Here is a 27,622-nt window from a genome sequence, read left to right as displayed (position 1 = left end):
GCACCCTGCCTCTTCTGCTCCGGGATTTATTTTGCAAACCTGTTTTTGTTTTGCATGGGAAGTAACTGGCACAGCGAACTCATCTGCATGATCGGGGAGCCGGAGCACACAGTATGGTCCGGGAAACCAGACATTTATGGGTGGGAAATTTACCCGAAAATGTACGAGAGGAGAAAATCATTGAGCACTTCAAGCGGTGAGTAACCGGACCCGAGGGACCGACACGACTGACGGGTAATCCGAGGGGTAACGGCGGGAGCACGGGCAGCATCTCTGTGTTGTGTCTGCTTTGTGGGTGAAGCCGGGATGAGGCAGGAGGGACTCCCCGTTTAGCGGAGTCCCGTTCGGCAGCGGTGCTGTCAGCGTCCCGCTAGCAGCACCGGAGCTGCCGGGAACCAGCCGCCCCGCTGGCGGACATATGGCTGAGCGTTCGGACGCGGTTCCCAACTTGCGGGCTAGAATTCAACTTTAGTTGTTGTAGTATTGTGTGTTCGCACAGTACCACCAGGTAACGATCCCCAGTGCTGTTACAACCCTGCCTTTAAGGCTGCTGACGTGAAGACAAACGTGTGTAGCTCAGATGCTAACAGCAGATAGCCAGTGTAAACAAACTTCAGCTACCTGTCGAGCTGCTAGCAGTGAGAAGCTCGTAGTTCTGCATCTCTGCCAGACAGATTGGAGTGTGTGTGTGTGTGTGTGTGTGTGTGTGTGTGTGTGTGTGTGGTGCCCCAGCGTTTTCACTTGACTCTCCATGATTTTATTGCCGCTTCCAGTGGTCATAACTCGTTCCCCTCTGCAGATGACTTTCCTGAAGCAGATTTTGTTTTTTTGTTTTTTTTTTCTCCTCCCAAATCTGACAGAATTGACGGAACCCCGATCGGTGTCACTTCCCTCCATCCACGCTGCAAACACGGCAGCAGCCTTGGGCTGTGATCGCTGAGCTCGGTGCTCCGTGTTCATGTCACTGCTCGTGTTTACATTGTGTGCAAAGCAGGGACGCAAAAAAATAGACGCGCGTAGTTACTGTATCGATCCACGGAGGCTGCCTTCACACAGGCTGCGGCTTTAAGGGGAAATCGCACATAAAACGTGTTTAAATTGAAAAATGGAGCTCCAGATCGAACCTTTGCACAACGCGTGGGACTTGTATCTCTTTGTTTTCCTCCCGTGACAGAGGAGTAAATATGAATATGGACGCATGTGCGGCTCTCACGCTCGTCTGAGTGCCGTCGCCTCACTCGTCTCCACTGTCAAGGAAATCGCAGTCCGCCTCTCGTCCGTGTGTGCTGGGATCCAGTCCGTCTTCTGTCCTGTGTAGGCGTCGCCATATCGGACGGCAGCTGCTAAAATAAGCAACAGAAATCATAAAGGACGAATTTGAAAGCGAAAAAGCATGATTTTTTTGTGTCTTTTTCTCAGCGTGCCTCGATGCACGAATGTTTGTATGTGTGTTTTTAAATGGATGCTTTTAGTCGGCGATTCGCTGGTCTGGGGTTGAGTTCGTGGATGCGAGCGAGTGAACAACAAATGTGTTGGTGTGTGATTCATGCAGCCTCGCTGCAGAACCCGCGGCGATCACGCGCACACGCACACGCACACACACACACACACACACACACTCTATACTTCTGTTTGGTACACGGTGATCTGGAGGCATTTTATTGCTATAACCGTGGAGAATCTGTCGGCGGCTGCAGCGTAAACCCGGAGGTGGTGGTGAGAACGTGCAGGTGTGTGACTGCCCGATGTGTGTGTGTGTGTGTGTGTGTGTGTGTGTGTGTGTGTGTGTGTGTGTGTGTTAGAAGTCATTGAAGATGGGGGACGGCAGAATGAGTAAGCAGTGTGAACAGCTTCTCTAAAATGGCGTCTGAGGTTGTTCAATGTTTGGATCTGGCATGATAATAAATGTATGGACACCCCTACTGTGTCTGACTAACAGAGAAATTAGGAGGGGGTGAGGGAAGGAGAGAGAGAGGGGGGGGCACATGGAGATGTGAAGGCTTTGTGACCCCCAGACTAGGATGATGTGTGTTTTTACCAGTGGACACCTTCAGCTGGAAAACAAACCAACACTCCTATCCTGAATTTGGGATGATGAAATGAACAGTTGTGCAAATAATTTGTGACTAATGGTGACAAAAACCCACAGTGAATCAGGAAACGTCTCATCACCTTTGATACTCTCTCAGCTCACAGTCTTTCACCCCCAAAAAAAGGTGGTTGTTATGGAAAATATATAAATATATTCATTGCATTTAGTAACATGTATTGTGAAAACGCTTGATGTCCAGTTGCTGCTGTAAGAAAGTACCATAAGCGTAGCTAAGCCAGTTTACCCCCCACCACCTTCCTGAGGTACACACACACACACACACACACACACACACACACACACACACACACACACACACACACACACACACACACACACACACACACACACACACACACACACACACACACACACACACACACACAAAACTGACAAAATGAACTGAGCTCTATGCAACATTAAAAGATGTAATTTGGGAATTATTCATGCTAAGAAGGGTGTTGTGTGTCTACATGTTTTTGTTCATTTTCTTGTCAGTAGAATAACACGACACACCAGGTTCGCCTCATCCTCCATAATAATGCATAAATCCACATCTAATAGCTACTAGTGGATGGGTTGGTTTGGAAACAGTGACGTGTTAGTGAAGCACTGGATAGATTAGCAGATGTTGAGTTTTGTTTTTTTAAACCCTTCATAGCATCTTCAGATTTGGGATTTTAAAAAAATGCCCCATTTTGGAAACAATCACCCCCAAAAAATTAAGCGCATTTATGGTATTTAACTATATCCATGTATGGCGTGGGTGTGATATATTGTGACGGTTGATACTGTCACCTCGCAACAAGAAAGCTGTTGGTTTAAATCCCGACCCGAGGCCTCTGTGTGTGGCGTGCCTTCCCCTCTTGCTTGTCTAATTTATTTCAAAGTCCTCCACTCTCCCCAAAAAATCAAATAGTAGAATATGAGTTTCTAAATGATCTGCAGGTACCATTGGTTGTTAGTCTCCCAGTTCCAGTCTCTCTGTGATGACCTGGCGACCTGTCCAGGGTGTACCCTGCTTCTTGCCCAATGTTAGCCAGCATAGGCTCCACTCCCCCTGGTTCTGCAGAGTTAGCAGTGATAGAATACTCAGTAGTGTGTTGCAGGAACACAGAACAATCCAGACAATGCTTAACAAAAAAAAAACTAATATAGACGGCAATTTTTATTCAAGTGCTTTATGGAAGCACACAACTACTAGCAACGGGTATCAATGATTATATGGTTTTGAGTAGTGGCCCACAGTTTTACAGGCATATCCTGTAGGTTTTTAATATGTTTGATTATTCTGTATGTTGGTGCTGCAGAGGTGCGTGAATGCCAGTCTTGTTCAACTAGTTTTTTTCTTTGTTTTCTCTTTAGATATGGACGTGTGGAGAGTGTCAAGGTTCTGCCCAAGCGGGGATCAGAAGGTGGAGTCGCAGCTTTTGTGGATTTTGTGGACATTAAAAGTGCTCAAAAGGCTCATAATGCTATCAATAAGATGGGGGACAGAGACCTGCGCACTGATTACAATGAACCAGGACCAATTCCTAGTGCGGCCCGGGGGCTGGACGATAGTCTGTCCCTAGGGTCTCGTGCCCGGGATGTATCAGGGTTCACGAGGGCGGCAGGGGGCGCCATGTATGGACCCCCCACGTCGCTCCACACCAGAGATGGACGCTATGAACGCAGACAAGACGGGTAAGTGGACAAAGTTTCTCTGAAGGCAGGGGGAACCATGGTTTTTTTGGTAAACACCATACCTGCAAGCATCTTCCCACCATCTATTCATTCACTTGTTTTGGGGGGTATGGGATGAGAAAACGAGTTCATGCTCCAGAAGTCAGTCTAACAGGTGCCCACCTGTCAGCGCTCCTGACTCATCCTTGCAGTTAGACAATGAAATATTCCTCAAGGAGAGCATGTAAGTAGATGTACGTGTATCAGTCACTCAAATTCATGTTCAGTAGTTTAATGGCTGTTGAGGAGAATCTTTGTGAGATTAAACATGAGGTGGATATATCATTGTGGAAAGTACGGGGCAAAGATTGGATATCGTAAAAATTTCCCAGGATTATTGGAGATTGCTGGAGAGAGAGAGAGGGAAACAGAGAGAGTGGTCCAGCAGCCATCCCTGGGATTCCCCTAATCTGGAGTTACGTGCCCTGCTCTGTGGATTGACGGCGGCCTCTTCCTCATGTAACAAAACAGCCAAGAGCACACATTATATGTTTAAAAGACACCATTTGGATTAGTCTAATGTGGTTCTCAGTTACTGTGGACACCTCACTGAGGTGTTCACGTCTGTCATGGGCTGGAGTTACCAGGATAACCTACTCAGGATATTTATTCCCCTCTGTTGGATTAACATTGGTCAGACACCTTCAGGATATGATATCATGCTAAAGGTATGGGTTGCTGTCTTTTATATTTTTTTATTTTATTTTTTGTTGTTTTATATTGGGATTATATCTAAAATCAGGGCATTACAAAATCAGTTCTGGGAGACCTCTGCTGGTGATGCATCTGAGCAGAGACAGCAAAAACAAGTGAGCAAGTGACTGTTTTTCTGCCTTATTTTTGTGGAGATTATTTTTTCACTTTTCAATGACTGAGACAGCTCTGACGAGGACCAACGCAGACAATGTTTGGATCGTACAATTGAAAGAAGAATGCTGGAAATTGAGACTGGAAAGTTACCGTTTGAGATACCCACATGTCTCCTGCCTTTGGATTACCTGCTTGCTTCCTGAATGTGGAACTGTAACTAAACCTTGGATACAATGGCAGAGAAATATGCTGCACCTAAGAAATAATGCTTTTCTCATTGAATCCAGTCTGGCTTGGGTGAGATGCAGGTTCCGCTGCTTGAAAAAGAGGTTGACTACTGACACGAACAATCCATTAGCCTCAAAACTGGTCTTGGCCCTGGGAGTGAATACTAACATAATCAAGAGTCTGGATTACTGTTAAGAGAACTTTCCTTTATTCCTAAATTACCTGACCTGACAGCCATCGTTCTGCTGGAGGAACCGGACTACTTTACTACTGTATACGATCAAAATGGAATGAGCAGGACTTCACAAGCAAAGATGTCTGACTTCATTTTTTCACTACTTCCGTCATTGCTGTTGGACATTGATGGTGCACCGCCTACTGAAGACCCACTCCAGGATACCATCTATTTATTTTAATGGACTCAAGTGCAGCCAGTTTGTTTTCCACCGTCTTGTTGTGGATAGGTATATAAACTCGAACTGACATTTTCCTGCGTGCAAAACATCCCAACTTGGATCCGTACAAGTCCATGGTTGTTTTCATCATTTTAATCATAACGGACCATCCAGTTCATCGTGAGGCCTCTTGACCGGAAAAGAAGGAATATGTTTTGCAATACAAACAATTTTGCTTCAGTTTTTTTTCTCCTCCACTCAACATTTTTGCCCTTTTTTCTGCTCACAAAGTTTTGTCTCCCTAGATTGTATTTGGAATTATAGGTCAAGTTACCACTCTCTCAAAAGGTTGGTATGTCCTGCCCTGTGTATTCTAGCTGTCTTCTCTAACCCCCTAGTTTGATCCCCTGTCTCTCACCGTTTCCCCACTAACTGATGTAGCTGCTACGTGTTTTTACATGTTATTACTGCCTGTGTTTTTATATGCAGCGATCTATACATTACCGTGTTTTCCTTTCTGTTCCCTGACCTGACCTCCCCCTCAGCCTCGTCCCTGGCTCTCCCAATGACGAGTAGATTCAGTTTTTGGCTGTTATTTTGACCATGGAATCAATAATATATGTATAACACTTTCTTAAAAGCTCCCTATAAACCATGAGTTGTCACTCATAATTTTTTTATTAATGTGCTGCATTAGGAATAATTTGCAGTAAACAAAGATAAAAATAAAAATTGTAAACCATGATGTAACAGCTGTACTACACAAAGACTCAAAAAATACTAAATTAGTGTGCCCAAATTATTTTCCAGTGTCTGAAAAACCAGACAGATTGATATCGTTGTTTAAATATGATGCCCTAGATTTAATTTCATTGAAAATTGGCCAAAGTCAGGATTAAACATTTTTTGTTGGCATGATTAGTTCATTAATCATTATCAGATAAGTTATAAAGAATTGAATTACTGTCTAAGCGTTTTATCAAACCTTAGTTTTCCGTCTGTTAATATTTCTTGAATGACTACACGATCTATGGCATTTAAAATGTGTGGTAAAATCTGAACTAAATAATGTTAATGTCAGTTGTAGAATCTTTTTCTCCTGCCTTACAGTTCCCATTTTAGAATATATTCAGTTTGTTTTTATCGGAGTTATCTGAAATTAATTCTTTATAACTGAAACAACTGAGATATAATTTCTTTTAATTTATTTTTGTAGTATTAGGTATAATGAGAGCATTGACCATCGTCATTTGCTGTTGAGATGTTAGAGCTGTCATCACGGACTGGCCAATATACTGATGATTGCTATGAGACTGAAGAAATTCAACCACCAGAGATTTTTTTCTACCATTTCCACCATGGAATCTGTGGCTTTTAAATTCCTGGTTGTCTGAGACTGTTGCAGACAGAGTTGTAAATTAAAAAAACAAGATGGAGTCATGGAAGTACAGAGTTTACAGGAGTTTTGATGGATTACCTTGATTTGTTATGTGAAAGTTTTTCATATCCAGAAAATGTACCACATCACTATTATACAAATGCCGTTACGTAAAGCCATCACGTCATGCCTTATTGTTTGTGCTAGGTCAGTGGGAAGCTGCACAGTCAACAATTAGTTTGCATGACTGAGATGCAATTTTGAATAAACTATTGACAGTAGATGTAGAATGTTAATCAATTTGACATGCATGTATTTTACCACATAACTGAGCAACCACACATGATGCCTTTTGGGCACATTGCTGAAATGCATTCTCATAATTATGCTCTTCACGTAATACCAAATCGGTTGATGTGCTTAGCATGCACCAGAGCAGACTAATAATCAAGCACTGATGGAAACGCAGCCAAAAAAGTCCAACTGAATTATTTTTAAGCCCTATGAATAATGTAGAGCCCGATTTGTGCAAAGTGAAATGGAAGGCTATCCATTGAGCAGCGAGCCTGTGCCAGCAAATTAACATTTTGGAGAGCATCTGGGGGTCGAGGTAATCCATCACTTTCACAGTAGACATCATTGTGCCATAGATGATTCATGAGTCCTGCACAAGATGATTAAATCAAATAAGCTGGAACAGAATTCGCACTGACCCACTGTGCTTTATGCATAGCAGTGTAAAATACAGTCATAGCGCTACTGTCCCAAACACATTCATCCTCAGCGTCTAGTAGATTCTCACAGCTCTTTATTCTGGGGCCCTGTGGTGTTAGTCTGCAGTGGAACCGCACAAGAAGACTTTTATGATATAAAACAGTGTTAGTGATCAGAGGTTAGGTTTTTGTCAGATGTTAAACATTGACAAATTTAGTCAGGTTGCACACATCAAAGAGTATCCAGATTACTTACCATCAGATAATTATGCAGGCTATTCCCTCAAACCCGTCCATAGATCCAGCATTGTAATTCTGTAGGTGTGAGCTCAACGTTTTCTTCATTTGAAATAATTTAAAAAAAAAGAACAATAGTAAATGATAAATATTTCAAATGGATCAATTGGACAAAAGGTTTAGTATTTGTCACTGAGGGTTAGGTCTCGGGAACAAATTCCTTGTAATTACCTTTAAGATGGTGTGCCAGTGAAATGCCAGCTTGAATATGCATAACCCATCTTTTGTCCAGTGTAAAGGTCAGGGTAGACATTTTTAAAAAAAAGTCATCTCATGGATCATTTACCCAAATGTCTGCCAGGAGAATACAGACCATCACTGATGCAGAGTAACATGTTTGTCCCATGATAACAGCCTCCCGCCAGCATCTCATGTTAGCCGGGTTAGCTGGTCTTTAATGCTGAGGCTCAGAGACAGGCAGCGCATTTCAGCTATGAATGTCACATATGGCATTTTGTTTCAGATGCTGGCTTTAACTTGCCTAAAAAAATTTGGGAATCCTCTAAAAAACCATCTACCTGAACTGGTATACAGTTTCTCATGTCATCCAAAGCAACTAATAGAATTTTTTTTGTGGAAACACTGATCTGCACGGTCTTCTAATTTGTTCTACCAAAAAAAAAATGTTTAAGTCAAGTGAAAAGTCTGCATGACAATGTTTCCTTGAGATTCTGAAGTTGATTGTATACTTGTTTTACTGTAGTTATAAAAAAAAATATTTACATGAAACTGAATTTGAAGTTTATGACTTTTAGGACAGAAAATGGACAATTGCGAAGGGAGTAGTTTAGAATAAAGTGTGTGGAAAAGTCCCTTGATCAGGAAGCAGGGAATTTTGTTTCTGCCCAGATTCCAACTAAAGGATGTTTTAGTCAGAGGATGTCAGTCCAACAAGATGTACACAGTGTGATTTTCTGAGCCATTGTGATTTTTGGTTGAATGTGACATTGTCTTAATGCTTTCCATTTTGAAATCTACCCAGCTGCGATATTGTAGGCATTTTGATACAATGCATTTTTTCTTAATAACATTTTTTAGTGTTTGACACCAATAATATTAAAAAAAAAATTTTAAGATCAGAAGTAGCTTTGTTAAATAGAAAATAAGTCTCTTACACTACCTTCCTTACTTACATATCTACATTTACATATCTATACATCTAAGGAATATAAATTTGTGTCTTTGTATGAGATAAGATATTCCTTTATTCGTTCCACAGTGGAGAAATTCACAGTCAAACTAAATATATACTTTGTTACTTATTTAAAGTACACGTTTAATAAAGGTTAATTGTATTGGATGGGCTCCATTGTGTGTTGGTGCATTAGAGTTACTTTGCTGACTACAATATGATCGGAGTTCAAAAAGTGGTAATTGCTGTCCTGTCTCACTCATTACAGTAAGTTAGGTAATATCAGTGCCGGAATGGCAGAGCAGTTCTTTTACTATATTACATTCTGAATGATTTATTCAGTGAGAGGAGTTCTGCTGTGGACAGAATGTTCCTTTTAGCACTGTCTCTAATGTGCATCTTTGTAAAATGTGCTTTGAGGAAAGTCAGTGGTGTCAAAATTGTGTGACATGAATACAAAGTCTTGTCAGGAGTCACCTCCAAAAACCTTCAACTAATCCTCAGAAATATATCACAAAACACCTCAAAAACCAACAGAGGAGAACAAATTCATAGTGTATTAAGACATGTGTCCCGCATAAACCCTTATGAAAGTCTGCCACATTCTGCAATTAAATTTTGTAAAAAGATACAAATTTATGTTTTGTAAACATGTCTTAATGAATGTCTTGCACAAAGAGTCACCTGCAAATAGATTTGGAAACAAAATAAGTTTAAAGCTTGAGTGTAAAAGATAGCAAAACAAATCAGCATTTGCTTTGCTGGAGAAGGATGGTTGTAGGGAGGTTCGCATACTTTTGATCTCCAAGACAAAATTGGAGTTGAGAAAACATGCAAGACCAGTTCAACATTTTAAAATCCCACATAGTTCAGTCTGTAGGAAGTAAAATACTTCTCTTTGTAGATGTTGATAACTAACCTTCTGGAAACAAAGAGCTCCCTCTTTCCATGTGTCTCATTAAGGAAAGCCCACCAGACGCTGGCAATCTTGTTTGTTCACTATCTGATGCTAACTGCTTTCTTATATGTTTAAATGTAACAATATATTTTTTTTTCTCTCTTCCCATATGCTAGGACGACTGAAAGTCGAGACAGGGCGTACGATCACAGTGCCTATGGACATCATGAGCGTCCTGGTAGTAGCTTCGAGCGCCAGCGGCACTATGAAACAGACTACTATCGTGATGCCAGAGACAGGACTCTAAGCACAGCTGGGAGCGGGTCTGGTACCTCTAGTGTGGGCGGCACCACGGTGTCATCAGGAGTCGTTGGAACCATTGTTAGCGCTGTTGCTGGCAACACGGGAACAGGTGGCTCAGGAGTGGCCACGACGGGAGGAGGTGGAGGGTCTGCATCCAGCGGGGTGGGCTTCTATCAGTCCCACAGCAGGAGCCCCTGTCGCTTTGAGACCCCAGAGCCTCGCTATGAGTCTCGTGCAAGGGAACCCTTTACTTTGGCCAGTGTGGTTCACAGGGACCTGTACCGAGAGGACAGAGGCCGGCGTGGGGAGCGGCCGTACCACCACAGTCGTAGCCGGTCTCCCCACTCAACACATTCACGGAATCCCTCCCCTCAGAGACTGGCAAGTCAGGCTGCCCGTCCTCCACGCTCTCACAGTGGGTCGAGATCTCGGAGCCGCTCCTCCAGCTCCGATTCAGTCAGCAGCACCAGCAGCAGCACGAGTGGCAGGTAAGCAAAACGACCGAGTTTATGTCTGTCCCTGTGTGTGTGGATGTCTTTGTGCATTTTAACACTAAACTGGTGTTAAAAAGATGATTTTGAGAAACAAATCTGCTCAATGAATTCTGGAACAAATAACTCATATTTATTAGTATTAGAGACAACTTGTTGGAGATACACCTCGCTTTTTTCTTATGTAAAGGAATCTGTTTTTAGGGAGTCCAGCGTTAATTATGTGTCCGTGTGTATGTATATATAAATATACATACTCTATAATATTTCCATTCCTGTTCTTTGAACATTTTATTTCCTCTTTAATTTTGTAGTAAATATATACATATATATTATTCAATCATTCATTTTCTTGACCGCTTCATCTGCTTGCGCGGGTCACGGGGAGCTGGAGCCCGGCGTGAGGCAGGGCAAACTCCGGGCGCGACGCCAGTGCACTGCGGAGCTACACAGAGAAATACAAACACGCGCACACACACACTCACTCCTATGGAAAATTTGGAATGGCTAATTAACCTGACGCACATGTTTTTGGAGGTGGGAAGAAGCCGGAGAACCCATGCAGACATTTAAATCATTAAAATCATATATGTAGGTATTCAGTATGTATATTTGTATGTCCACACATGTATGTATGTGTATGTATATAAAAAATACGACACTTTCTTAAACCTGAGCTTCAAGATTCAAATCACTTTCATCCTATACAGTAATCCCTCGCGCATTCGTGCATCAGCACGCACAACTTCACCTCATCGCGAATTTTTAGTAGGTAGTCACGTGACACCGTAAGCACATTCCGTGAGTCTCAGAATGCAACGCGCTTCTGTGAGACACAAAAGTCATTTAAACAGTCAATCAGAGTGTGTGATAAGGTAATCCAGTAGAAGGTGGTTTGATATCAGTGTGGGGAGGGTTCAAAGACGTTTAAATCACTGTAAATTATAAATAACACCTCCGAGCCCCTTCTTGTTCTATAGTGACAGACAAGCTGACAGACGAAGTTAGACAGGAATCTCCATGGACTATGATGTTTGCAGATGACGTTGTGATCTGTAGCAAGAGCAGGGAACAGGTGGAGGAGAAGCTAGAGAGGAAGTTTGTCCTAGAAAAGAGAAGAATGAAGGTTAGCCACAGTAAGACAGAGTACATGGGTGTGAATGAGAGGGACCCAAGTGGAAGAGTGAGGTTACAGGGAGAAGAGATCAATAAGGTGGAGGATTTTAAGTACTTAGGGTCAACAGTCCAGAGCAATGGAGAGTGTGGAAAAGAGGTGAAGAAGCGTGTACAGGCAGGATGGAACGGGTGGAGGAAAGTGTCAGGTGTGATGTGTAATAGAAGAGTTTTTAGCTAAAATGAATGGAAAGGTGTACAAAACTGTGGTGAGACCAGCGATGTTGTTTGGTCTAGAGACAGTGTCACTGAAGAAAAGACAGGAGACAGAGCTGGAGGTAGCAGAGATGAAGATGCTGAGGTTCTCTCTGGGAGTGACCAGGATGGATAGGTTCAGGAATGAGTATATCAGAGGGACAGCACATGTTAGAGGTTTTGGAGATAAAGTCAGAAAGACCAGACTGAGATGGTTTGGACATGTCCAGAGGGGAGATAGTGAATATATTGGTAGAAGGATGCTGAGTTATGAACTGCCAGGCAGGAGGCCTAGAGGAAGACCAAAGAGGAGGTTTATGGATGTAGTGAAAGAGGACATGAAGGTAGTTGGTGTGAGAGAAGAGGATGCAAAGGACAGGGTTAGATGGAAGCAACTGATTCGCTGTAGCGACCCCTGAAGGGAAAAGCCGAAAGGAGGAGAAGAAGAAGAATAAAATAAATAGTTCATCGCTATATCGCGGAATTTCATTTTTTGCTGGTGGTTCCTGGAAAGCATTAACTGCGAGTAACAAGGGATCACTTTTTTAAATATAATGTAATGTGTCAGTACTAAGTCATTGAAATGTTATAGTCTTATTGATTTATTTTAGACATTTAATGTATTTAATTAAATTTTCATCTTTTCAACATTTTCAACATCAACATACACCCATCCTGTGGGAGAACCAAATTACATGTAAATATGTGCACAAACCTCTGAGGAAGTGTTAACTGTGTACATTTCTATATGTTATTGTCGCAGGGTTATTAGTGATTGTCTTGTTGCATGTAGCTACTGCAATGACAGATTTTGAATGAGCAGGATTTGTGGGTTCATGCTGCCTTTTGCATTCGGGTTGTTTTTGTTGAAATTCTGCACAAAATGCACACAACCAAATATTTGGATAATCAAATGCAATTGAAATATCAATAGGTCTATCCATGGGATTTATTCCATTGCAGACGTTCAGCTCACCTGTCTCCAGTTATTTGATGTTTTGCTTTACTGCATCACCTTTGGATGCAGCAGAGTCCAAGGCTCTTACCCACATGTAGCGACACATGTGGTTTGATGTGGAAGTGCTATGAGAGGAATTCGAAGAGACAGTTGGTGTATTTTTTTCATCGCCTACCTCTGTGTATGGGCAATGGCTCCCCCCCCTCCGTGAGATCCAGTTGGAACTGGAAATTTCTGGCCAGTGCTGGCTGCTTGCCCACTCCCACAGGCCACGCTCCATCAGTCGCACTTCCGGGAGTGTCTGAGCACAGGAGGAGAAAGTGAGAAGGAAACAAACAGCAGAGGGCCGAGGAAACTGAGACAGGCATGGGAATGGTTTGAGACAAAAGGTGTACAGGGCATCAGGGAATTGGCTACCAACATTCACATCTATCTTTTCTCCTGGCATCTCGATGAATCTAGAAAAAGGAATCTCAGAGAAAGGGATGTTTCCGCCTCTTCAGCCAAGGGATGTGTGGCTTTTGAAGAGGAAACATAAGCACCTGTACAATGTTTTGCACAATCTTTAATCCTAATAAACTCTTTATTTAGACTGAGCTTATTGCCCATTTCGTGCAATATGTAATGAAATTATCCTTCATTATTTCTTTTAGCACGTTTTAACCAGTTTTTTTGTAATTAATCCTAATAAACTCTTTATTTAGACTGAATTCATTGCCCATTTTGTGCAATATGTAATGAAATTCTCCTTCCTTATTTCTTTTAGTGCATTTTTACCAGTTTTTTTGTAATTTATTTTAGGATTTAGTAACAATATGCAGGTAGATACAATTGAGCATTTGTTTCAGGTGATAATATTTAACAAATTTTTAAATATTGTTTTGAAAGGTAAAGGCAGTAACCAGGTACTTCAACATAAAATAATGTAGAGATAAAACCGTCAAGCTTGCAACAGCATGTCGATCTTCCTCTTGTTGCAGTGGTTCCAGCAGTAGCTCCAGTGATGAATCCCCAGCACGTTCAGTTCAATCCGCCGCGGTTCCTGCTCCCTCAGCACTTCCTTTAAGCTCCCTTGACAAGGACGAACCTCGTAAAAGCTTTGGCATCAAGGTTCAAAATCTTCCTGTGCGCTCTACAGGTTAGTTGTTTATGGTTTGGCAGAAATTGTGGTGCCTTATATTCCTGTACGTATCTCAAATCTAAAAGCAGTTCATTATAAAACATCTGATCCCTTTACTGCAGATACAAGTCTGAAAGATGGTTTGTTCCATGAATTCAAGAAACATGGAAAGGTTACATCAGTTCAAATCCATGGAGCTTCTGAGGAACGCTATGGGCTTGTCTTTTTTCGCCAGCAAGAAGATCAGGAGAAAGCCCTTGGAGCATCAAAGGGGAAGCTTTTTTTTGGAATGCAGATTGATGTCACAGCCTGGAGTGGCCCTGGTATGTTCTGATCGTTTAAGTTTATTACAGAAAGAAACGGAATTGTTGGCGAATCACACGAGTTGCCAATAAGCACTTACTGTATTTTCCAGAGACAGAAAGTGAGAACGAGTTTCGACCTTTGGATGAGAGGATAGACGAGTTTCATCCAAAGGCCACACGGACATTATTCATAGGGAACCTGGAGAAGACCACCACTTACCATGACCTGCTGAACATATTTCAGCGCTTTGGAGAAATAGTGGTAGGTTAATGTTGGAATATTAAGTAGTTGAGAATCAAGATGTTTTTCTGCTTCATATTTAATCCCTAGATATCTCTTTTAATATGTGGCATATTTCTGTTTTATTATTTCCAAAAGGATATTGACATTAAAAAGGTGAATGGAGCTCCACAGTATGCCTTTCTACAATACTGTGACATTGCCAGTGTCTGTAAGGCCATAAAGAAAATGGATGGCGAGTACCTGGGCAACAACAGGTTAAAGGTGAAAATTATAAACTTGCTCCACACTACATTTTTTTCTGTCTCACAGCTATAACTCTTGTTGTTTGACGTTAAATAAAAACAATGGCTGTTTTTACCTTTCCTTCTTCAGCTGGGCTTTGGAAAGAGTATGCCTACAACATGTGTTTGGTTGGATGGATTAGCATCAAACACAACTGAACAGTTTCTTACTCGTCACTTCTGCCGCTATGGACATGTTGTTAAGGTAAGTCTTTATTTATTGCTCTCATAGTCTTCCATTGTTTGTTTTCTGGCTTGGTACTCTGTTTTCCTCTTTCTTCCGCAGGTTGTATTCGATAGAATGAAAGGAATGGCCCTTATCCTGTATAACAACATTGAATATGCACAAGCTGCTGTTAAAGACACAAAGGGTTGGAAGATAGGGGGTAGTAAAATCAAGGTAATTGAAACAAAGGATTTGTTCTAATATTTTTCCCTGTGATATTAAGTCTTTACAACATATAATGTAAATTAACCCTTTTATTTGCTTTTTTTTTCACCAGGTGGACTTTGCCAATCAGGAAAGCCAGATGGCATTCTATCGTTCGATGCAGGCATCTGGACAGGATATTCGGGACTTTTATGATATTCTCTCTGAAAGAAGGTGTGGGTAGTTTGTAATTAGGGAATACTTATTTACTTTCACATTCAACCTAAGATTATTGATGTATTATTTTATATTTCTTTTTTTTCTTTATTGCTTGGCAGGGATGAACGACGAACTCAATATGAATTTCAAGCGGAAAGACAATATTATGAAAATGTACGAACACCAGGAACATATAGTGAAGATCCCCGACGTAAATACCCTGGCCGAAGTCGGGAGTTCTACACTGACTGGGACCCATATCAAGGAGACTACTATGATCCACAATATTTTGAAGACCCCAGGGAGTATCGAGAATATAGAGCTGACCCGTATGAGCAGGACATTCGCAAATACAGCTATTTGCAACGGGAACGTGAAAGAGAAAGGGAACGCTTTGAGACAGATCGTGGACGTGATCATGGGAGGAGGACCATTGAGTGCAGCCTAAGCCCCTCTCACATCACTCGTCGTCCTGCTAGCCCTACTGCATCTCCTTCATTGTCTGAGAGGATACCAAGTGATTCAGACCGTCGTATTTGTTGCCGATCTTCGGAAAGAAGTGGTAGCTGCAGTTCAATCTCCCCACCCAGATTTGAAAAACTTGAAAAGGCTCGTACTGAACGATATAATAAAATTGACAAACTTGAAAAGGATAGAGTCTTTGAAGTCGAAAGAGGCAGTATCGTTGAAAAAGAGAAGCGCGCTGGACGTAAAGATCGTGGGGATAAGGATAAAAGTGAGAAACAAAAACTTAAGAAACTTAAAGTTGCATCACCAATCATCCAGCCGTGTGAGACGGAACCTGAATCTGAAAGAGATCTTAGCCCTGAGTCTGTCCTTCGAAGTAAAAACAGTAAAATTCCTAAGGAAAGTTCAAGCAAAGGGCGATTAGACCTACTACCTTGTGTTGTGCAGTTGACTCGTGTTAAAGAAAAAGAAGGAAAATTGATTGGGAATTCTGTTCAAGAAAAACAAATACAGAGAGGTGAGAGTGACAGTCCTAGATTGGTATCACCTTCAGCTGGCCAGAGAAGTCCAACATTCCGCTCTGAGTTGTTAAAAAGTGATGTTAAGCATGGAAAGGTACCCAGAGACAAACATTTACACAGTTTAGTCGAGGTTAATGAGAAGGATTGTAAAATCAAATCTAAAAAACTTGTAAAATCTGAAATGGGATTTGACAGTGGTGTTTCTGTGGATATGGACCGTTTAGCTGCAAGGAAAAGGCGTTTTGAAGACTCTGGGAAAATTGATCGACAGAAAAGAACTAGTGAAGAAGAGCTCGTTAGACCTGGACTTTACAAACTATGGAACAATGCTAAGGAGGCAGATTTGGATAAGAGCCTTTTGATTAAAGGAATTCATAAAAAAGAGCACCACAAAGATAAATTTATTAGAATGATTTCAATTAGCAGTCCAAAAGATGGAAGGGACTGTGAAAGCAACTCATTGGGCCTGTCTCAGGACCGACAGTCCCAGATAGGTGACATGGCTGAAGATTCTACAGATCAGATGAACTCTCCCTATCTGAAAATGGATTTTGAAGGCTCAAAAAGTGACAGCTCCAGTCTCATGAAGATTTCAGATGATTGCGGTCTTGACTTAGATGAATTAAAAGAACACCAGAAACTCTTTTTGTCTGAAAGTGAACAAGACAGAGGCAAGGGTAGAAATTCAGATGATGGCGATGAACACTTTGTGCACATTGACCATTATAACTTACCAAAACAAGTGGAGGAGAACCAATGGCTCCGATCCAAGTTTGATAATCCTGACAAGTTAGCCAAGTTTGAGAAATCATCAAGTAATGAAACTTGTGACATGGAAAAGGATCTCATTGTGCATGATTTTGGAAAACCTTCACAGGATTTGCCAAATCATGAATTATCGACCTGTAAAAGAAAGAAATTGGAGAATTATGATTATGAAATTGTCTCTGAAAAAAGACAGCGCAATTTCCAGAAGTTGAATGAGGACACCTATCAGAGTATATCTACAACAGGTCATGGTCACTTTTCTGCAAATGAAGATGATGAAGCCTCTCAGATTTCCATATCTATTACAAACAAAGAAAGAAAATCTGCAACAGATGACAAATTTTCCCATGCAGAGATGCTAAAACAGAGTCTGGGTTTGACAGCCTCAAATTTTCAGTCTCCTGACACTGAGCTCCCAAAGATGAAGACAAACTTGCATGAATGTAGTGAAGAATTAATAAAACGTTGGGAAAAACAGATTAAGTCTAATTCGTTTAGGGTGGAAATGACTTTCCCAAGTAATATCGCGAAGCGTGAAAATATCAGTAAACGCCTTGGCCAGGATTTGGAACCCGGTGAAGTCCAATCTGATTCTGATGATGATGGAGAAAACAAAGACGTGTCTCTAAAGTCCAATAGTTCATTGTCATATATTCTAAGGGAACGTGATGAGAGGATGACAGACATGAAGCTTTCTGGCTCTTTGGAAAAGAATAAGTTTTATTCTTTTGCTCTGGATAAAACTATAACTCCTGACACTAAAGCCCTCCTTGAAAGAGCCAAGACACTGTATTCCTCCAGGGAAGATAATTGGTCCTTTCTTCCCTCACGCTTTCCAATCTCCCACAGCTGTTCAGATAAAGACAAGGTGAAGCTAGCACCGCGACCCATTCCTTCTTGGTATATGAAAAAGAAAAAAATTCGTACTGACTCTGATGAAAAGGTGCATGACAAGAAAGAGGAGCTTAAGCCGAAAGACCAAGAACGACAAGACCTGTTTGCCTCTCGATTCCTCCACAGCTCAATCTTCGAACAGGATTCCCGGCGTTTGCAGCATGTTGAACGTAAATACCAAGATTTAGAAACTGGAGTTGGAAAGCCCTTTACCAAGCCTGGAGCTACTGAAGTACAGCTGGAATGTGGAATAGGTGACATCCCACAAGAGCCCATAGTTCTTTTCCACAGTAGGTTTTTGGAACTTCAACAACAAAGGGACAAGGATAATCCTCCACTTGATACTGACAACGATTTAATTGTGGTGGCCAGTAAAAGAGATGAAGTCCAAAGCAGTGAAAATGTTCTGTTTGATAAAGAAGGAGAGCCGGCAGCAAAAGTTGAAGACAAATTACCTAGCCCCCCATTAACCATGCTGACCCTTGCATTAGTTCCTTCCCCTAAAGAAATGTCTCCACCAGAAAAGAGAGAACCTTTAATTCAACCATCAGATAATTTGTCATTTATTAAAGAAGAAAAAATAGAGCCAGTTCCTGAAGTGTCCCCGCCTCCTTCTCGTCCTGTGGAAGACTGCAAACCACTTGCTCCTAAAATAACCATAACCCCTCCATTTGTCCTTCCAGAGCCTGAAAATGAGATAGAAACAAAAATAGAGGTAACTGAACCCAAAGTGAAGATTAAGGATATATTGGTTGTGGACCATAGTCCTCTTGTGGAAGATAACCCTCCCACTCCCGGTGGTTCCCTGAGTGGTTTTGAGAGAGAGATGACAGAATTCACTTACTCAGACTATCCAAAGATTGAAGAAAAATCTGAAATTAAGACAGAATGTAAAATTGAAAATCAGGAAACAAAACACTCAGAAGAATCTCAAAAAAACGAGATGGACAATGAAGTCTGTATGCCAGAGCTAGAGCCTCAAGTAAAACAATTACCAAACCGCAGACAACCGAAGAGTAAAAGGGTCAAAACCCTATCAGTATTACACACAGCAGAACCTTCCCAAAATTCTGGCACCGATAAACCTGCAACACGAAAGAGTGAAAGGATTGACAGAGAGAAACTCAAAAGGGCCTCGTCTCCTCGAGCAGAGGTACCAAAAGCACTATCAGAGTCCAAAAATTCATCGAAGTCCCCAGTTCATGCATCGGATTCTGAGCAAAACCTTGAGTCAAGCTTGATCCATGGGAGAACCCGTCGCAGGAATGTAAGGTCAGTCTACGCCACACTCCATGATGATGACCAGACGGGTAAAGAGATGGTGGAGTCATCGCGCTCAATGCGCAAACGTAGTACAGACAAAGAATCGGTACAGCAGGATGTTCAGGTTCCACCCACTATTGCAAGGCGAGGCCGGCCGCCCAAAAGAGGTGTCAAACGAGCTGAGGATGTATCACCAATAAAGGAGGACCAGCAGAAAATTGTGGAAGAAGAGCCAGATTTCAAAGAGACCCCAACTCCTGTAGAGATTGTGAAACCCTCCGAGGGATGGCGTTCACCTCGCACACAGAAAGTTCAACCACAACAATTGACTTTATCTGCTCTGGGAAACAAGAAAGGAGGTAGAATAGACAAACAGTCTGTGAGTGCTACAGTGCCAACTCAAGCTGATCCGATAATTCCAGATGAGTCTGAGCTCAAGCTTAAATCTGACTCAGAACTGCTTGGCAAGTTATCTGAAAAGGCAGAAAACACAAGTTCATCCTTTCACAGAAAGGAAAAAGACACAAAAGAAACGGGTGGAAAGAAATCTACCGATGGAAATCCTGAGAAAGTAGACATCAGCTCATTTGAGAGGAGACAGCCTGAGAAGACTATTAAAGTAAAAATGCCAAGGCTGAAAAGAAATGCCAAACAGGTTACTGAAGATAAATCTCACACTTTGAAAAATCTCGAGATCCGTGTTAGTGTGGATGATGTAAAAGGTTTACTTCGTTCAGAAGATGATTCTGAGCCATTTCAAGCTCCAGTTATTACAAAAACCAGTGTAATTGTCCAAGACAGTGAGGAATCAAACACTGCTGGCTTTCCAAAACAGTCAAAAGAAGTCAGTGCACAGGAAAGGGAAGAGACTTCATCAGAACCTGAACTCCCTGTCGATCCAGCTGCTCTCTTAGCACGACAGATGGAGCTGGAACAGGCAGTTGAAAATATCGCTAAACTTACAGTTGAGCAACTACCTCGGTCATATAAGGAACCACCTTCAAGTCGACCAACTACATCACCTCCTGTTATAGTAGAGCCAGAAGTTCAGGTTGAGGAGGAGAAACGAGCTAATCCTGCAAGTGAAACTGAGCTTGCAGCTGCTATTGATTCCATTACAGCTGAAGAACTGTGTGCCGATGTAGATGGTTTCACAGGGCCTCCTCCATACACCGCTCTCATTCCTACCCCTGACTCTGTGATATCATCCTCTTCCAACGAGATTATGGAACCTGAAACACATGTGATTATTAACAGTATTCTAGCAGGTGATTCAGATGATGGACCTCTGACACACAACTCAAAGGGGTTATCGGTGGAGTCTAAGACAGCTGAGGATAATCCTCTCCTTCAAACACCCAAGAAAACTGGTAAAGTTAGAGCCAAAACCCCAAAGAAGCTGAGATATCGTAAAGGTGCAGCTGCCAAGAAAGGGGATAATTTTGAAGTTTCACCACTGGAGCCTTCTCCAGTGAAGCTACCAGAGTCGATCCCAGAAGACCCAGAAACTGTTAACTCAAAAGCAGTTACTGTTACAGCTGGAGCATCTACAGCAGCCTCTGTGGTTACTGCCGTTGCAACTTGTAGGCGTGATGTTACAAGTGCTATAACTGTAGACACACCCAAGGAGGCTGAGCATCCTGAAGTTGAACAGCCTGTCCCCAAAGAATCTGCCTTCCATTTGGGTACAAGCAACCCCAGCAAAAAGCATCCTCCAGCACCAGAGCCAACTACTCCTAGTCTTTCCCCCGCTCCTTCCTGTCTACAGCCTGTATCCCAGTTCAGTTTGCCTCTGCTGCGACCATCCAAAATGCCACTTTCACCAGACTGGTCTCCTAGAACTGAAGAAAGTAGAATCTACGTTGCCTCTTCATGCCATGTGACAGTAGTAACCCCTTCTACACCAGGATTAACTACACTTGGAACCACTTCAGCAAATCCCCCAATGCCTCCTGACACCAAGGCTTCAGATATTGACCCTAGTTCTAGTACATTAAGGAAAATACTAATGGAACCTAAATATGTATCTGCCTCAAACAGCAACTCTATACCTACCACTATTATGACATCTGCAATGTCAGATTCCTCACGGATGTCAGAGAATGAAAATCTGTCTGATATAATGGGTTCAAGACAGTTACATTCAGAAGACAGACCAACTTTAACCCCACAGTCCACACACCACAAACCCTTTCCACTCTCGGAGTCACAACAAAACTGTGGTGAGAAAACCCAGCATACAGTTATTTCTCCTACTACCTCAGTAATAAGCCGAATTCCAATGCCTTATGATACAGAAGAAACTCCACGCATTTCACTGAGCAACCGAAACATTGGTCTATCTGTTACAAAGAAATTTAGATCAAATCCCAATGAGAATAATCGCTACCAAGGCATGGATATTGTAGAAGATGGGACTAGAAGCAGCTCTGTTCTTGAAACCACTCCCTATAGTGCAGGCTCCAGTTCTGGTCTGAGGGTCAATACATCAGAGGGTGTAGTTGTTCTTAGTTATTCTGGTCAGAAAACCGAAGGACCTCACAGGATGAGAGCCAAGATTAGTCAAATTCCTCAAGCCAGTGCTGGTGATATAGAGTTTCAACAATCTGTGTCCAAGTCTTCAGTAAAGCAAGAACCACTGATCACATCATCTCGGTCGCCTACCCCTAAAGTAGCTCCAAGTCCTACGTCATATGGACACCCAGGGGTCCTCCTGCCAGCCCAGTCATACAACTCTCAGCCTGTCATTTCCTCTACAAAGCAGGAAAATCTTGGGTGTGACAAATCTGAAGCTCCATATCACACAGCATCCCAGGGTGGTGTCGTAAAGATGTTCCAACAGCCAGTCAGTTCTCCTCAAGTGTTGATGTATAACCAAGCTGTGATACAGCAGCACAGCAAAAGAACACTGACAGAATCGCTACCTAAAAAGATAGAAATTAGCAAAGCTAGTCAACAACCTAACTTAAGCCCAATCTTGAGTCCACATCACCCAACACTGTCTGGAACTCGTATGAGCCCAAGCCCTGGGATCCCCACTGATCGGTCAGCTCTACACCTAAAGCAGGAACCCCAGTCTCCACAAACAGCTGTTCACTCTCCGTCACCGTATGTCAAATCCTGTCCTCCAAGCAGTTCTCCAAGAGGCACTTCTGTTGTACTCGGTCATGGCATGCCACCAATGTCTCCATATCATTCTAATATGCATCATCCACATTCAGAACAGTCTTCTGTCATAATTCAACCTCACAGCGTCACTCAGTCGATAGCTCACGAAGCCAGAATGAACACCCCACCAATGTCTGGGATTAACTACGGGAGGCGAGGGGACTCCTTGTCTTCTCACCAAGGGTCGACACAGTGCTCCAACACGCCACAACCTAATGTAATCAGAGATATTGTACTGCAGTCTCATTCTAATCCTCAAGTGTCAGTATCGAGAGGTAGTGGCAGCAGTGTAAGCGAAGGAGACCCGAGACAATTTAACCAAGCCCTTAGCAGATCTTCAGTACAACAGCTTCAGTCAGATGTAATGATGATCCACAGTGATCACAGGGGTCTTCGCCCAAGCTTACGCATGGACCAGTACAGAGACATGCACCAGCGTATCCTCATGCACCAGCAACTGGGAGAGCAGGCTGCCGTAGAGGCAAGACAGTCACGCACCTTGGAGACTGGAGCAACATCAAGCAACATCTCTGTGCCTTCAAAGAGTCCTATAGTTGGGAAGAGCATAGACCTCTCTGCAAAAGAACCTCTTAAACCACCAGAGGCAAAGCTGATTCATCCCCCCACCAGTGAGAGCAGAATCAGGGGAGTCCATGCATCTAGTCCCGTTATGGTGTCTCCTCATCCTCATGGGGTTCAGCTGATACATCCAGGAAGTGGAGGCTCATTTCCAGTATACCGGGACATGAGAGGCTTCCCATCCCAGTTTCCAGGACATACTTCATCTGGGCACAGTGTGGCGAACCAGGGCATTGCATCTCCACAGGTCTTGTGAAATGTTTTTATAATTACATTTTAATATGTAGCATATGCATATTTTCAAGCTATATGTCATATTCATAAACACACTAAGAATATACACAGTTTTATTTTAATTTTTTTTTTTTCTCCAATCAGGTCACACCAGAGCCGGAGCTCGGTCACAGGAGTAAAATGGCTCAATGTCATGGGGGAGGCGTTGATTCCAAGGTTGAGAGTTCCCATCTTCGCCATACTACCTCTGCAGAGCTGTCGCATATTTCACGGATTCAAGGGGATACTGTCTCACCCTCATACCCGTCTCCCATGACTTCCCCCATGGGCCTTGCTCACAAGTCGGATCTATCTCTACAGAAAGGCCTTCCAGCCTTCCTGCCAACACCCCCGCAAACAGTGCCTCCATCAGGTTCTGTGCAGCCACGGCCTGATGCGAAGCTGGAACATGCAGGATATCGTTCCATCGACATGGTGCAGCTTTTGACGGTAGGAAGACAAAGTCATTCCACAGTGTTCTTGTTAGAGTGCATCCCTGCGTCTTTGACGCACATTTTTTGACAAGGACGCATGATCATCAGACAATATGCGTCCCTGGGACGCAAGTTTTAAATACTTACAATTTAAGAAAATGTACGCTACTTTTTTCTGCGATATAATATTGGTAAAAAATGCACTTCCATTCAATAAAAATACTATATTCACAATTTATCCATGTCTCCACTTAAATTTTGAACACGGAAATCGCCATTATGTTTTGATCTCGTGCGAGTTATTTGTCATGAGACTCACCTGCGTGATTAAAGCCTTATCAACAAAAAAGCAACAGACGTCTGCTCGTTTTACACGCTGCAGTGAGAGAGCGACGAGTCGTGACAATGAGTGCTTTCTTGACTAAAAACAATCAAAAGTTAGTGAAGAAAATGTGGATAGTATGGATAAAGATGCAGAAGAAACCGAGTTAAAACCAGCAAAAATCTGAACATTTGTACCGCAATGGAAGCGCTTGTTTCCATGGGTGGGGAACGACTAAATGTCAGCACCCAGGACAAAATAATGAGGGTGCAGCTTACAAAAAATTTGAGTGGAGAAGGCTCTTTCAGCTTGGGGCAGTGTCCACAGGAGAATATATAAATTAAAGGCAAAGAAAACTATTCAGTGAAAAGCAAAAGTGGAAAAAACTGTGTGAAATCTTTTTTTTTTCTTTTTTTAGAATTACCAGGCTGTAACATTTTTATAAAAATAATATGTATACTCTTTTTATTTTACTTAAACAATAATGACGTTGTTATCATTAAAATGAACAGTTTGTTTAGTTTTTATATTGTACTACTGGCAAAACTCAATCCTTGTCTGTGGTTTCTACCGTATACTCTGCTATTACTTTTGGGATGCATAAACGTTATGTTGGGATGCCTAAAATTTTTTTGAAGCACATCCCAGAGATGCACTATTTTTTTGAGGTAAAATGAACTCTGATTCTGTATAACTTACAATTGAAGCAAATACCAAAAATGATAACAGGACTCAAGATTTTAATTTCTTCTCTTTTCTTTGTCCTTCTTTGAATAGAAATATCCCATTGTATGGCAAGGCTTGCTGGCACTGAAGAATGATCAGGCTGCAGTTCAATTGCACTTTGTTTCTGGCAACACGCTGTTGGCCCAACGCTCTCTGCCACCCCGAGAGGGAGGTCCTCTTCTCCGTATTGTCCAGAGGATGAGGCTCGAGGCTTCCCAGTTGGACAGTGTGGCACGCAGGATGACTGTGAGCATTTACTATTTGAACGCCTCTCGAAAGGATGTTCTGAAATTCCTTTGAATTAATTTAATGAGACTAACAAATGGAGGTTTGATTACAAATTTATGAATGTTAATTAAAAACCCAATTAACCTAATATAAAAATAATGCATTTATGCTACTTCTAGTTCAATGCTCCAGTTCTAATAAAGATACTTACTTTGTGTTAGGTGGAGAATGATTACTGTTTGCTACTAGCGCTACCCTGTGGTCGAGACCAAGACGATGTCCTCGGTCAAACTCAAGCCTTGAAAAGTGGCTTTATCACTTACCTACAAGCCAAACAGGCTGCTGGCATCATCAATGTGCCCAATCCTGGCTCCAATCAGGTCTGTGATCATTTATATTTTAACTGTTCTATCTTTATTTTTAAAGGTTATGTGTGTTTCTTATTCCCTCTCATCATGCTGTTTCTTTTTGGATTCACAGCCAGCTTATGTGGTGCAGATTTTCCCGCCATGTGAATTCTCTGAGAGTCACCTTTCACGCCTGGCTCCAGATCTTCTCAACAGCATCTCCAGTATTTCCCCTCACCTCATGATTGTCATCGCCTCTGTTTAATTACCTCCATGATTTCCTTGAAAAAAAGCAAACACCAGCCCTTTTGGACTTGTCCAGTTATTTAAACTGGAATTGCCTCATATTATTTATGAGTTTAATGACATTTTCTCAAAATCTAATTTAGCATGCACTCGCCTTTTCTTCCTTTACTTCACCAAGTCCTTAAGTCACTCAGTGATGTGGAATTCCAAAAACTTATGGACAGGAACTTGAAGGGTGGAATAAGGATTTCTTTTTTTGATAATTTCCAATTTTCTTGTCTTTCACATTGTTTTTTTTCCATTTTTGAAAGGAGATGTTAAGCATTAACCTTTTTTAAATCATAGCATCCATAAAGCTATGACTTGAGACCTTCCTACAGAATATTTTTTACCTTCATAAAAGCTATTGTGATTTTTTTTAAGATAAAAGAAACAATGTGAGAAGTCATTGCACTATGTTTAAGAAAATATTGTGAACTCTGTACAGATTCGAGTATAAAATGATACATGTTATGGAATTACTCCTGTGATCAGCCATGCTTGTGCAAGAAAAAAAAATTGCCTAGAAAATAATCAATCTTTTCAGTCTGATCAATCATACTGCTCTTATTCTTTCACCATCAGCCAGCTTCTGTTAGTTCTGGGCTCAACTCTTCTTTCCAAAGTGTTCCCTGCCCCAGGAACTCATGAGGGAATGTTCAGAGTTGTACAGTTTACACTCAACGCCTCAACAGGGGACTATATAAAGAATATTTAATTTGTTTATTTTTTTGCATCTTCTTTAAGCCTAAGGTTATTGCTGACAATTGTGAAACTGTAAATATTATAAATATTTAAGGACTGAAGCAGTTTGGGGAAACCAAGTGAATTATTTTACAGGACAGATCATTCAATCTTTTCTTTCTTTCTGTGTTTCTTACTGTCTTTCTTTCTAGAACAGGAAGGGATGGGACAGTGGGGATGATCTGTATAGGATACAGTCGTAAAACCTGTGTACATTTTTAAAAAAAAAAATTAGTTGTGTGCCAAAATGACTTTTGCAAGCACTCAACATAGGTAAACAGAAATTGATCAGAACTTATTTTCATATGTGACTTTGTAATTTGCCTCTCAGAAGCCAGACTTGATTCCTTTTTTTGTATAAGTCATCATCATAGTTCTTTAACCATGGTGATTTTACATTAAGACATTGTATCCTCCACTTTGTGGACCCATTATATTGTACGAATTTAGTTCAGTGTCCCATTTTACTTTTCCCTGTTGTCTTGTACTGCCCCCTGCTGTCTGGAAGTCATACTCATTTGTTCGTGACTGCAGCCTGAGGTCATTTGTCAGATGTGATATTGTGTGTTTTATTTTGAAATCTTTACTGGTAAAGCAAAATCATCGAGGCAAAGAATGTGACTTGTCATTATGCCGCTAATGGATGTGTTGATCATCTGTCTCCACTCTCCTAACTGTCCTCTTCAGCCAAGCTGTAAATACCAATCTCTTTAAGCTGTGCTCTTGTGTATCATCTCCATTTGTAATTGACTTTCTTCAGGGTCCTAATTTTTGTTTTGTGCAACAAAACAAAGCAGTCTGAAAGAAACAGGAGATTAGGCATGTGAAACCGATGCTGAAAGTAAAACCATGCTTGTCAGTTTTGTGATGTAAATATTTCTATGACTGCAAGCTGAATACTCTTATGGTTATGTTGAAGGCACTTATAATTTTTGATAAACAAAAAAGAAGAAAATGAAAAAAAAAAAACTTAAAAAAGTTATTAATATGAAAATCGTCTTTTGATCAATCTTCATTTTGAGTGTTTTTTGCTGTTCCTCCATGAGGACATTTTAAACTGTAAATTAATGGTTGTTTAACTTACTTATGAAGATCATTAAATGGTCCATCACTCTTGGTTTGTGTTTTTGTGAACTGCATTAAAAAAATTATTTATTTTGAGCAACTGACGTGAAATATTTTATATAGAGTGCTGACTGTTAAAAGCTGAAATCTGCATTACCTGATCTTGAAACTTGAGACATCACCGTCCTCCTTCTAATCTGCAGTTCTATC

General features: G+C 41.6%; 1 protein-coding gene across 2 annotated transcripts; it reads left to right on the top strand.

The window, feature by feature from the left end:
• Window positions 1–27,508, top strand: spen (spen family transcriptional repressor). Of its 2 annotated transcripts, XM_068342797.1 has the most exons (15): window positions 1–196; window positions 3,458–3,778; window positions 9,845–10,459; window positions 13,769–13,926; window positions 14,031–14,231; window positions 14,324–14,475; window positions 14,593–14,718; window positions 14,830–14,943; window positions 15,025–15,138; window positions 15,242–15,342; window positions 15,447–23,235; window positions 23,367–23,711; window positions 24,795–24,989; window positions 25,193–25,351; window positions 25,452–27,508. In XM_068342797.1, exons 1-15 carry the CDS (start codon window positions 114–116, stop codon window positions 25,581–25,583), a joined length of 10,605 nt encoding a protein of 3,534 aa, XP_068198898.1. In that variant the 5' UTR covers window positions 1–113; the 3' UTR covers window positions 25,584–27,508. The 2 variants fall into 2 exon arrangements, with proteins under 2 accessions (XP_068198898.1, XP_068198905.1); XM_068342804.1 differs by lacking the exons at window positions 9,845–10,459; window positions 13,769–13,926; window positions 14,031–14,231; ... (8 more) ...; window positions 25,193–25,351; window positions 25,452–27,508 and having other exon boundaries at window positions 3,458–3,782.
• The last annotated feature ends 114 nt before the right edge of the window (window positions 27,509–27,622 follow it).

Source organism: Antennarius striatus, chromosome 2 (genome assembly GCF_040054535.1).
Source record: "Antennarius striatus isolate MH-2024 chromosome 2, ASM4005453v1, whole genome shotgun sequence".
NCBI lineage: Eukaryota > Metazoa > Chordata > Actinopteri > Lophiiformes > Antennariidae > Antennarius > Antennarius striatus.
Note: the sequence above shows the minus strand (reverse complement) of the source record. Positions and strands in the feature narration are given on the sequence as shown.

Excerpts from the sequence above, each read along its gene's own strand:
- spen (XM_068342797.1), top strand. The coding sequence starts at position 114 with ATGGTCCGGGAAACCAGACATTTATGGGTGGGAAATTTACCCGAAAAT. Across the intron at positions 14,476-14,592 it reads AGCGCTTTGGAGAAATAGTG|GATATTGACATTAAAAAGGT; the intron begins GTAGGTTAATGT and ends TATTTCCAAAAG. Across the intron at positions 14,719-14,829 it reads TGGGCAACAACAGGTTAAAG|CTGGGCTTTGGAAAGAGTAT; the intron begins GTGAAAATTATA and ends TTCCTTCTTCAG.